Genomic DNA, 12,385 nt, shown 5'->3' with positions numbered 1-12,385 from the left:
GGTGTACACAACACATTGGAACCCCCTATTTATGGTGAAAGGTGTACACAACACATTGGAACCCCCTATTTATGGTGAAAGGTGTACAAAACACATTGGAACCCCCTATTTATGGTGAAAGGTGTACACAACACATTGGAACCCCCTATTTATGGTGAAAGGTGTACACAACACATTGGAACCCCCTATTTATGGTGAAAGGTGTACACAACACATTGGAACCCCCTATTTATGGTGAAAGGTGTACACAACACAATGGAACCCCCTATTTAAGACTTCCCCCTTTCAAGACCTTGCTTTTTAAGACCTTCTGTTCATTACACCTGTACATTTACCTCCATTTTAAAGGTCCTTGTCTACATTTGTATACCGAAATCGCCATTTGACCATTCAAATGCAGAGTCTATTATCTACAAATATCAACAATACACCCCCTTTCGATCAGGAAAGACGAAGCCAGTGTAGCCGTTTGAAAATTCATTGTAGTATTCCAACGTAGTACTCATAGTAGGATATCCTTATTTGGAAAATGCCAAGCGCAAAACTCCTCTCAAATCCCGTGCATTTCGTGCGTTTAAAAAAAAGCGTGGACAGCGCTCCAGTGTCAAACTGTTGCTGCACTTGTTTGGGCGTGGCTATAAGCATAGTGACATGAATTTGATTGGTCAGTATTTTTAGGCAAAGCACATGTTCTCAGCAAACAGAAAACAAAATATTGGAAGCGTGAGTCACGCTACCTAAAAATAAAAAAATTTTTACATATATTTTTTTTTCTATAACTTTTTTTCTCATGGTTCCTTCATCATCTGACATAACTTTTGAGGAAAATCTAACCATAAGATTATTGAAAAAAAGCAAAAATGTAGACGACCACCTTTAAGACTCCCTTCTTTTTAAGACCTATTTTCACAAAAATGTGTAAGCCTTAAAAGGGGGTTCAACTATATCAATACATACCTTCAATAAAACGCACCACTGTTGAATAGTTGGAACACAGAGGCAGAATTCGTCGCACAAGCTCCTGTAGAGATGGATCTGCAATAGACCATTACGACTGTCACATGTTCATCATCGAAAAAGTGGTGTTTTTTTTGTTGGTCAGCTTACCTTTTAGCATATAGTTTAAATACTGATAATGTCTATCAAACAGCAAGTTTACACTTGTGCTTTAGATTTTGGTTCATTTCACCTCTCGGAACTAAGACAATCGAGGAATTGCGGAAATAACTCTGTCAGGTTTGTATGGCTTGTGACAGTGAATATTCCTGCTAACTCTGTCAGGTTTGTATGGCTTGTGACAGTGAATATTCCTGCTAACTCTGTCAGGTTTGTATGGCTTGTGACAGTGAATATTCCTGCTAACTCTGTCAGGTTTGTATGGCTTGTGACAGTGAATATTCCTGCTAACTCTGTCAGGTTTGTATGGCTTGTGACAGTGAATATTCCTGCTAACTCTGTCAGGTTTGTATGGCTTGTGACAGTGAATATTCCTGCTAACTCTGTCAGGTTTGTATGGCTTGTGACAGTGAATATTCCTGCTAACTCTGTCAGGTTTGTATGGCTTGTGACAGTGAATATTCCTGCTAACTCTGTCAGGTTTGTATGGCTTGTGACAGTCAATATTCCTGCTAACTCTGTCAGGTTTGTATGGCTTGTGACAGTGAATACTCCTGCTAACTCTGTCAGGTTTGTATGGCTTGTGACAGTGAATATTCCTGCTAACTCTGTCAGGTTTGTATGGCTTGTGACAGTGAATATTCCTGCTAACTCTGTCAGGTTTGTATGGCTTGTGACAGAGAATATTCCTGCTAACTCTGTCAGGTTTGTATGGCTTGTGACAGTCAATATTCCTGCTAACTCTGTCAGGATTGTATGGCTTGTGACAGTGAATATTCCTGCTAACTCTGTCAGGTTTGTATGGCTTGTGACAGTCAATATTCCTGCTAACTCTGTCAGGTTTGTATGGCTTGTGACAGTGAATATTCGTGCTAACTCTGTCAGGTTGGAATGGCTTGTGACAGTGAATATTTCTTCTAACTCTGTCAGGTTTGTATGGCTTGTGACAGTGAATATTCCTTCTAACTCTGTCAGGTTTGTATGGCTTGTGACAGTCAATATTCCTGCTAACTCTGTCAGGTTTGTATGGCTTGTGACAGTGAATATTCCTGCTAACTCTGTCAGGTTTGTATGGCTTGTGACAGTGAATATTCCTTCTAACTCTGTCAGGTTTGTATCGAAAATTTTATTGTAAATTTTCATTTAATAAATATACCTACCCGAATCACATGTAGCAGTTTACTCAGTCTAAAGTGCTAGGTCTGAAAAGGCTACCCGTCTAAGGGGAGCAACCCCAACTAAAAAAGTGTAAACGTAGCCATGGTAATGACGACGCACCCAGGAAGTTACCTCCCCTCATGCGTACCGCGTCACTACTGCTACTGACCACATGACCCCTATCATTCGACTCGAAGAATAACATCTCCAAATCATAAGCGGGGTAGGTGGGAGGGACTACGATATGTGATTCGGGTAGGTATATTTATTAAATGAAAATTTACAATAAAATTTTCGATTAAATTACATATTCCTACTCCGAATCACATGTAGCAGATTACTACAACAAGGCGGTGGGAAAGAAAAAGTTCAAACTCACTCTCAAATCCTTGTCAAGAGCTGACCACCTGCCACCATGGCAGGCAAAGCTCTAGATCCATCCTGGCGAAGAGCCGAGATGTCACGCAGGTAAAAATTCATGAAGACATCCTCGGAACGCCAGTATGCGGTGTGTAGCACCTCCTCCAGTCTTCTTGATCGTAACACGGCCAAGGAAGACGCCCAAGCTCGCGTCTCGTGAGCCCGAGCTGATTCCAGAGGAAGGACAGGCTGTGTCCCTCCTTCGTTATGGCGGCTCCACTCGTAAGCATGCTTAATGAGCGCCGACACCCACCGGGCCAGAGTCGTCTTAGTTATATCCTTATGTCTCTCCGTATTGAGAGAAATAAACAAGAGCTTTTGAGCTGCGGATCTAAGTGACTGAGAACGGGCAAGGTAGATGTGAAGAGCTCTAACAGGGCAATTTACTAAGTCTGGGTCATTCGGAGCCAGAATAGTGGACAACGGCCTGACATGGACCAAAGGAGAAGCTCGCTCGGGAGCCTGGTTTTTCGCAAGAAACTCAGGTCGAAACCGCAAAGTAACGGACCCATCTGATTCAAAGGAAATGTCGTCCGAATTACCGGAAAGAGCGTGGATCTCACTGCCCCTTCGTGCCGATGCGAGCAGCAAAAGGAAAAGGGACTTACGTGTAAGATTCGCAAAACTGGCATCTCTGAGAGGTTCAAAATCCGCTGAGCGCAGAAACTCCATGACCAATAAGAGATCCCACTTAGGAACGGGCGTATGAGTCTTGACGTCAGAAAGGGAAGCGCCCTTGATGACTCCAGCAATAACGCCACTAACATCTATAGAGCGACCTAACTGGCGTAGGGTCGCCGAGATGGCCGATCTTCTTACTTTCAACGAGGCAGCTGAAGCTCCCTGCGAGGACATGAAAGCAAGATGGTTCACCACGTGCATCGTGCGGGGCGCCGTAGCATCCAGCTGATGCTCGTGACACCAGGAAACCCAGGCCCTCCAATGTGACTCATATACGGACGAGGTAGATGCTCTGTGCGAGCGTCCTACCAGGTCCATGGTCAAATCTGATGCCCCTTTGCGCCTCAGAGAAGACCGCACAACCTCCACGCGTGAAGATTCAGCATCTGAGGCTCTGCGTGGAGGCTGCCGGTGTGAGGCTGTACCAGTTCTCCTCGCGTGAGAGCGAGAGGAATAGGAGGGCCCTGGGCGAGTCTCAGCAGGTCCGGGAACCACGGCTGAGACGGCCAAAGAGGAGCGATCAGCAGGAGGGACGGGCCCTCCTGTTCCGCCTTCCTGAGAACTCGCGTGAGCAACTGGAATGGCGGGAACGCGTAAGCCTCCAGGCCTGACCAGGAAATGTCCATCGCGTTCGTCTCCCACGCCTCGGGATCCGGGAATGGTGAGACGAACACTGGTAGTCTCTTCGAGAACCTGGTGGCAAAAAGGTCCACCTGAGGTTTCTGCACAAGAGACCAGAGACGATCCAGCGCTCCGTGAGTGATGGTCCACTCTGTTTGAAGCACTCTGTCGGAGCGGCTGAGCGCGTCCGCCAGAGTGTTCAAGCTTCCGGGCAGGTACCTGGCCGAAAGCCTGATTTGATGCTCTGAACACCAAATCAGGACCTCGCAGGCCCTGGCCGAAAGCGACGGAGACCGCGACCCTCCCTGCTTGTTGATGTAAGCTGCCACTGTCGTGTTGTCTGTAAACAGACGAACATGCTTGGCCTGAAGGGAGGGCCGGAACTTGTCCAGAGCTAGAGCCACGGCTTCTAGCTCCAGCAAGTTGATGTGCTGCATCCTCTGATCTGCCGACCACAGACCTGACGCAGTCAGCCGGTCTGTGTGAGCCCCCCACCCCACCAAGGACGCGTCCGTGAACAGGTCCAAGTCTGGGGCAGGAAGGGCTATCGGCACGCCCCTGCTTACCCACTCCGTGTCCAGCCACGGATGGGTAGCGGATTGGAACCATCCCTGGAGAGGGATGAGGGCATTCCAATCCACCGTGGGAGAGTCCACGAACGGCTTCAGCGCCAGCTGAAAAGGACGTTTGTGGACCCTCCCCAAGGGGACCAGGAGAGCCATGGACTCCATCTGCCCTAAGATGGAGGCCAAAGTCCGCAGGGAAGCCCTCGGGAGAGGCAAAGTGGAGCGTATGCACGCCTGGAGCTTGTCCACCCTCTTCTGAGAAGGTCGGACAGTCCAAGCCACCGTGTCGAAAGACATTCCCAAGTAGGTGAATGTCTGACACGGTGTGAGCTCCGACTTTGATCGGTTGATCGTGAAGCCAAACATGTTGGCCTCCCGAAGAACCGATTGGGTATCCTGCTCGCACCCCGCCTGACTCTGACTCAGGATGAGCCAGTCGTCTAGGTAGGCACGTAGCCGGACACCCCGCGACCTCACCAGCGCGCAGACCTGTCTCACGACCATGGTGAAGACCCAAGGGGCGAGAGACAGGCCAAAGGGAAGGGCGCGAAACTGGTAAACCTGACCTGCCCACCGGAAACGAAGCCATTTCCGGTCGGCTGGATGCATAAGAACATGAAAATATGCATCCGTCAGGTCGATGGAGGTCGCCCAATCCCCCGGGCGGAGAGAGTCCCTGACCGACGCTGGCGTCTCCATCTTGAACCGTATCTCCCTCAAAAAGGTATTGAGGAACGACAGGTCCAAGACAGGACGCCATGCCCCTGAGGCTTTGGGGACGGCGAAAAGCCGTCCGTAAAACCCGGGGGATCTGTGGTCGAGGACCCTCTCCACTGCGCCCTTCTGCACCAGGGAGTCTATTTCCGACCGAAGGACGGAAATGGCTTCCTGAGAGAAGGGAGGCCTGAACGCCGGCGGACGCCTGACCAGAGGAGCCTTGCCATCTTTCCAGAGAAGACGGAAGCCCGACCTCACGACCCCCACGACCCATTGACTCTGTATAGAGACCAGCCAATGGGAAAGAGCCCGAGAAGGGCCCCCCGCCATCACCAGAGTGGAGGGCGGGGTGGGGGGGGAGATCGGGAGCACTTCATTGGGGGTGAGGCTTGCTTCCCGAGCCGCCTCTCCCCCTGCCGGAAGACGGTCGTCTTCTCGAGCCCCGAGAAGAAGAACGTCCACGACCCTTGTCTGCCGGTTTGGGAGGGCCAGCAACCTTAGCCTGCTTCGGCTGAGAAGGCTGAGACTGCTTGGATTGCTTAAGGCTGTGCAGGGAGAAGTCAGAAAACTGCTGGTCCCTGTTCGCCTGAATTTCCTGTCTCCGGGCGTCAAAAATGAGATGCCCGAAGAGGGAACCCTCCAAGACCGGTGAGGCACGCAAAGTGTCCTTGGTTGCCTGCTCCGAAAACTGTGAGTGTGCCAGAAAGAGATCCCGACGACACATGACAGAGTGTGCATAGTGCACGGCGGAAAGTCTCATCTGTTCTTCATTGACCCTCGCAAGAGCGGCCAACAAAGTGGAGACGTCATCCGCATCCTGATCCTCGCTGAGAGAGAAAGGATTCAGCGAATCAGTGAGGGCCCGAGAAAGAGCCCGAATAAGAGTCTCAGCGATGGAGGCAAGCTCCAGCTGCTGACGCCCTGCCTCTTCAGAAGCGATCAGCGTGTTCTCAGACAAGAGCACGCCATCATCCTTCTTGATAGGCTTGGCCAACAAGGCCATCATCTCCGGAGGAACAGTCAAAGATGAACGCGGGAGAGCGAACGAATCCAACAAGTTCCTGGTAGACTTCTGCAAAACCAAACGTCTATGAGAAGACAGTGCGAATGCAGAAGCCTGAGAAGGCGAAGCCATCCATTGCTGAGCAATCTCCGGAACTGAGCCGTGAGGCACTAGCAGTGGAACCGGAAGTGAAGGAATTCCGCTTCCGGAAGGAGAAGGCTTGGCCAAAACCTGAGAAAGCTGAAAAGCTATGGACGGAGACTCCATAAACCGGAAGTATGAGTCATCCTCCTTCCCAGAGCGAAAATCAGCCATCGCGGACGGAGCAGCCGAAGCGGCAGCCGAAGCGACCGAAGCCCCTTCCGCGAAATATCTCGAAGTGACCTCAGCAGCAGCCTCCAGGGCCACTTTGAGTCTCTCCGGATAACCAACACGTGCAACCTCACTGGCGACGGACTGAAAATCCGAAACATCCTGCGAAGGACCGAAGTCCACGTTGCTGGTAGAAGGGCGGTGAACACCGTAACCGGAAACCGGAAACCCGTCCACACCGACACCATCCGAACTCATGCCCTGACTAGGGTAAGAGTAAGAGGACGGCATGCCCGCAGCCGCCGGAACCGGAACCGCAGTCGAAGCCGCAACCGAAGAAGGAAGCGCTGACTGCCCCGGCCAGGGCTGAGACAACACCTGCCCAAAGGGCTGGTGCTGCCCCCCCGCGACCGCCACCCGAGAGGAAGCGGAAGCGGAAGGAGCAGTAGATCCGGACTGAGCCGGAAAAGTATCAGACGCGACCGCGAAAAGCGGAAGCGCAGACACTGAGGACGGCGGCCGGAAGGCCGAATGCCCGGAGGGCCACGTCCGGTCGACCCCGGAAACGACCCCAGCGGGTGCGTACATCGGGGGACCTATGCTTCCGGCGAGTGCCGGAAGCGCAGCAGACGGAACTGGCTGGTCAACTCCGGAAACGACCCCAGCGGGTGCGTACGTCGGAGGACCTACGCTTCCGGCGAGTGCCGGAAGCGGCGAAGCCTGAACCAAATGCCGCCATTGCTCATGAACACGATGGTCTTCCGCGAAGCCAAAGTGAGAATGAACAGGGGTTTGCGGGTCGTGAACCCGCCGAAAAGGGCTGTCTCCCAGCAGGGAGCGTCCAGCGGTCTCACGAGGACCTACGGACCAGCCCGACTTACTTGAGTCGCCAACCACAGCGGTAGAAGACGCAGAAGCAACAACCCCCGTCAAGGACAGCGTCACAGCCGGAAGCGGGAAGGAAGCCAACGACGGAACAACGGAAGTCGAAGGCTTAGAACGCACCATCTCTTCTCTCACCAACGTGCGAAGCTCGGGCACCAGCGAAGAAAGCAACGAGGAAACCAGAGACGCCGAATCTGCAAGCGGCAGAGAAGGCGAGCGAGAAGTAACGGTACATGTAGGTTGATTAGACTGCCCAGCAACCGACTGGTCATTCGGGGCAGAAATAGGAACCGTCAACACAGTATTGTTAGCCGCGTCGGAAACAACAACCAAAATAGGCTTAGGGACAGAAGAGGAAGACTTAGGTTTAATTTTTCCCTTCACATCAGCCTTGCCGCGCTTTTTATCCCCGTCAGACATGCTGACAAACAAAATGGCGACAAAATTCCAAAATGGCTACCAAAAAATACGTGACCACACGTGGCCGAAAATTTTCTAGTAGCTACTGAAAAATACGTTCAAACTAGTAAAAGGAACGAGCTCACCAACTACCAGTGCAGCGGGTGAAGAGACGGGTGTGTGGGTGCCGGTGGGTGTCTAAGCAAACACCAAACAGCGAACTTCCACTAGAGCCAAAAAATCCACGACCTGCTCTCAAGAAAGCTGAAGTGTCGAATGATAGGGGTCACGTGGTCAGTAGCAGTAGTGACGCGGTACGCATGAGGGGAGGTAACTCCCTGGGTGCGTCGTCATTACCATGGCTACGTTTACACTTTTTTAGTTGGGGTTGCTCCCCTTAGACGGGTAGCCTTTTCAGACCTAGCACTTTAGACTGAGTAAACTGCTACATGTGATTCGGAGTAGGAATATGTAATTTAATGGCTTGTGACAGAGAATATTCCTGCTAACTCTGTCAGGTTTGTATGGCTTGTGACAGTCAATATTCCTGCTAACTCTGTCAGGTTTGTATGGCTTGTGACAGTGAATATTCGTGCTAACTCTGTCAGGTTTGTATGGCTTGTGACAGAGAATATTCCTGCTAACTCTGTCAGGTTTGTATGGCTTGTGACAGAGAATATTCCTGCTAACTCTGTCAGGTTTGTATGGCTTGTGACAGTGAATATTCCTGCTTTTAGTGAGACATACAATCCACAGACCGGTCACTAGCAAGGGGGGTGTCTGAAACAGGTGGACAAGGAGCACGTGTGGATTGTATCTTCAAATTGCTGAAGTAGACAGGTACCCAAAGCACATGTATATAAACAGCTAAAACAACCATTAATTATCATACACATAACGCAAACATCATCCAGTGTATACACATAAACTTTATGACATACAGACACCTGACAGTGAAATTCAAGGAGTATTCAAGGAGTTTTCAAGGAGTATTTCCGGTATCCCAGCTCCACCATGGCAGGCTCCAGAGAATCAATCAGGGTGGTTGCATAAGCATGTCCAAGAAATTTGGAAGCGTAGTATTCCGTTTGGACTTGCTGCGGGCCGTTCCAGCAACGAACAAAAATGTCAAGTTGCTTCATTTTGATGTGCTTGTTCAACGTTTCGTCGAACAGAAGAACGTATTCGGATTCCTCCTTCACTCGTTTTTTCAGCAGCGAAGGAAAATATGGCGCAAGGCCGAAAGTACTTAGATACCTGGTCTTCCCCTCGCCACATTGATATCCCTTCGCTACTTGGCTGTCGGGGAACATTGCCTGGAACAGTTTGGAGTTGTTCTCACACGACTTGAAACTGTAGTGCGAGTTCACAGCGTTCATTGTCCACATGACTTCCGATTTTACAGCATTTGCAAAAAGCCTTGTATTTGTCGCAATCCCGCTGGATCCAATCCTTGTATTCCTTTTCTTCCAGCCATCGTGGGTTAAAAAAGCACATTCCACCCGGCATGACTACGATTTTCGACCGGCGATGGCTTGAAACGCTGTCACGATGAATCGACACACTGCTTCTTCAGAAATGGCGCTAAAAGCTACCCGGATGAAGAGGAAGTAATCGGTTTCAACTTCCCTTCGCACGATGGCAGACGACACACGACTTGCACACAACACGCACACAATCGATATAAATTGCTGAAAAACTTTAATATTAACATTTTTTTTTTTTGCCTGCACTTCAGAATTCAAGGAGGTTCAAGGAGGTTAAACACAAGAATGACCATTTTCTCCAAATTCAAGGAGATTCAAGGTCCTTGAAAAGGGGGGTTGAAAATTCAAGGGGATTCAAGGAGATTCAAGGAGCGTACGAACCCTGTAAAGCCACACATGTTATACTCACCTAAGCTCTGGTCAATCATAAACTCTTTCGGCGCATATCTTTCTGTCAGTGCTCGAGCCAGGATATACTTGCCCTCTATGCCCTGAAACAAACACAGGAAACTGCCGTCTTTTGCATCTGGCATCAATATCTTTATCCATGCATAAAAAACGATACCAGGAAAACTAAAGACACTATTTAAACACACACACACACACTATTTAAACACACACACACACACACACACACACCATGCCCGTTGCAATATTTTAGAGAGAGAAATTACAAAACTGTGCAATCTTGGGATCTCAACAATTTCTGGAGAACTAAAAGTACTGAAAATCCACCAAATAATCTCATGCTTGCTTATTTATCTTACTTCATGTACCATCTGTATGACAAAAATTAATTATGGCAAGTGCTACATTAGTCAAAACAGACCTTGAGAGTGGTCCATTTTTATCTGCATGAGGAAAGGGTGAAAATACATTACATTAGTAACACAAAATCTTATTCAGCCCACAAACCTGCATGCAGAACAGCAGGTCTTCTATCACAGCGTGTTCTTGTAGAGTCACTGGAAGGGTGCCCAGGGCTACGATATTCTGAAAGACAACATCACAAATGAAGTTATTTTTTCTGGAACACTTTAAAAGCAAAAAACTGCAAAACCAAACAAGTCAAAAATAAGGAAAAAAGAACAGAAATCCTGGCCTTCAAAATAATTCTATCTAACTAATAATTGAGAAAACCAGAAGTTGATTATAATTAGAAGTAGTCTACGACCATTACACGCATTCAAGTTTTTGAAGATTTAGTTTGGGACGACAACACTCTATGTTCAGTTTATTATATTAAGGGAAGCAAGCGGTTAAAAACGGGCATCGACAGAGCCAATGAAGCTGGATAGGAACCTGTAGTTCATATACTTGTGAGAAAATACATTAGTTCAACAGATTTTAAACAGAGAGAGAGAGACAGAGACAGAGAAAGAGAGACAGACAGACAGAGAGAGAGAGATGAAAAGCATGAACACTGTGTTGCCAGCTTTTGTACCGACAAGTTCACAAAATACTACAAACGAGCTCACCGATCCATTGAACCTTGTGAACAAAAAGAAATGAATGATCACCTGGTCAGTAGGTCCATCCACTCCAACCATGAAGTCCATGGTAAGTGTTGGTCGTTGGAATAACCATTCAGGCTGCACTGGTATGTTCACTATCAGACACACAGAAAACATCAAATACATTCTGAGCTACTGTTGCAACAGGTACTAGACATTTATAGTGCATTTAATTTTATTTATTGACTAAATTCTGACAAGGTCTAAAGTTGCGTAAATTTAAAGAGGCACTGTGTGACACTGACAGATTACTCTGAAGACTAAACAATGAGACTGTAGAATCAAAGCTCTATGTAACTGCATTGTTTACATCAGCACTTTAAACTTGTTACTATTCAGGCATGGGAATTCCAAAATAGAAAAAACTCTGAAAATAGGCCGAGGTCCAGGGGACCAGGAAGCCTGAAGGAAAACGAATTTTAGACCAATATTTTGATAGTTCTTTGACAGACAGAGAGACGGACAGATAGAGATAGAGAGAGAAAGAGAGAGAGAGAAAGAGAAAGAGAGAGAGAGAGAGAGAGAGAGAGAGAGAGAGAGAGAGAGAGAGAGAGAGAGAGAGAGAGTTTGCGCGTGTGTGTTAATTTGTACATATTTTTGTGTACACGTTCTTCAACTTGGTTCGTGAGGTGAAGAACAATACCATTGTGTTTGAGCTGCTTCTCTCTCAGAGCTTTCCTCACGATGTCTTGCGTGTTGGCAGCCGGCACTGACTTGGCTTCCTTTAGCAGGCGATCCTTGATCTGCGTGCGTAAGTAATACATTTCAAAGCTAGACAACATCACAGGAAACATCCCACAGCCCCAGTTTTTCCATCCATTTTATTATTACTGAAACACACACATGTACTCACAGTCACACAAACACTCACAGAAAACATACATATCCGTCCATACCACTTCAAATGTTATCAATGACAGATAAAACAATTTGAACATGATTTAAAAACTAATAACTATTGGGAAGCAATATACCACACTCTCAAAATTCAGTGCCATGTAGTTTTACACATTGGTATAAAAAAAAATAGTTTCTCACACTTTATGTTTAAGTAATGTACACATATTTTACATATCTGATAAAAGCAGAGGCTTGGCTGGCTCCTCCCATATTTTTCAGTTTTAATAATTTAAACATACTTTACACGTTTAAATAAGAAGCCACAAACCTCTGACAGCTCTTGTGACGTCATTCTGGTGCCTGCTTCCGGCAACTGGGCCAGAATTTTGTCGTGAGAAGACAACGTTGTCATCCCAGCAGTTGCCATCTTGTCTTTTGCATTCTTGGCTAGGAAGTCCTTTGTCTATTTTGGGAAGCAGATTTTTGATGAAATTCGATTAATTAGAAAACGCATCGAGTGGTTAATAAGAAAAAATGATTTGATGATAATACAAATTCCTCAGTCAAAACACTTTTTCACCAGGAATCAGACTCAATGAGCAGAATACTGAGTCCAAAGTTTGATCAACAGTACTTTGGAGGGGAGGGGGGATAGTCAGTATGGAG

The 12,385-nt window shown here is 47.8% G+C and overlaps 1 protein-coding gene across 2 annotated transcripts in view; it reads right to left on the bottom strand.

Moving 5' to 3' along the window:
- The window catches only part of LOC138963261 (gamma-tubulin complex component 2-like), a 51,267-nt gene that overhangs the window by 34,844 nt on the left and 4,038 nt on the right, over window positions 1-12,385 (bottom strand). For both annotated transcript variants that reach the window (XM_070335325.1, XM_070335326.1), the window contains exons 6-11: window positions 12,048-12,182; window positions 11,523-11,622; window positions 10,886-10,974; window positions 10,281-10,358; window positions 9,775-9,856; window positions 958-1,035 (exon numbers count right to left, since the gene is read on the bottom strand). In XM_070335325.1, coding sequence (XP_070191426.1) covers window positions 958-1,035; window positions 9,775-9,856; window positions 10,281-10,358; window positions 10,886-10,974; window positions 11,523-11,622; window positions 12,048-12,182 — 562 coding nt within the window. The remainder of the gene's footprint in view (window positions 1-957; window positions 1,036-9,774; window positions 9,857-10,280; window positions 10,359-10,885; window positions 10,975-11,522; window positions 11,623-12,047; window positions 12,183-12,385) is intronic.

Source organism: Littorina saxatilis, linkage group LG3 (genome assembly GCF_037325665.1).
Source record: "Littorina saxatilis isolate snail1 linkage group LG3, US_GU_Lsax_2.0, whole genome shotgun sequence".
Taxonomy (NCBI): domain Eukaryota; kingdom Metazoa; phylum Mollusca; class Gastropoda; order Littorinimorpha; family Littorinidae; genus Littorina; species Littorina saxatilis.
This window is presented reverse-complemented; position numbering and strand designations above follow the sequence as displayed.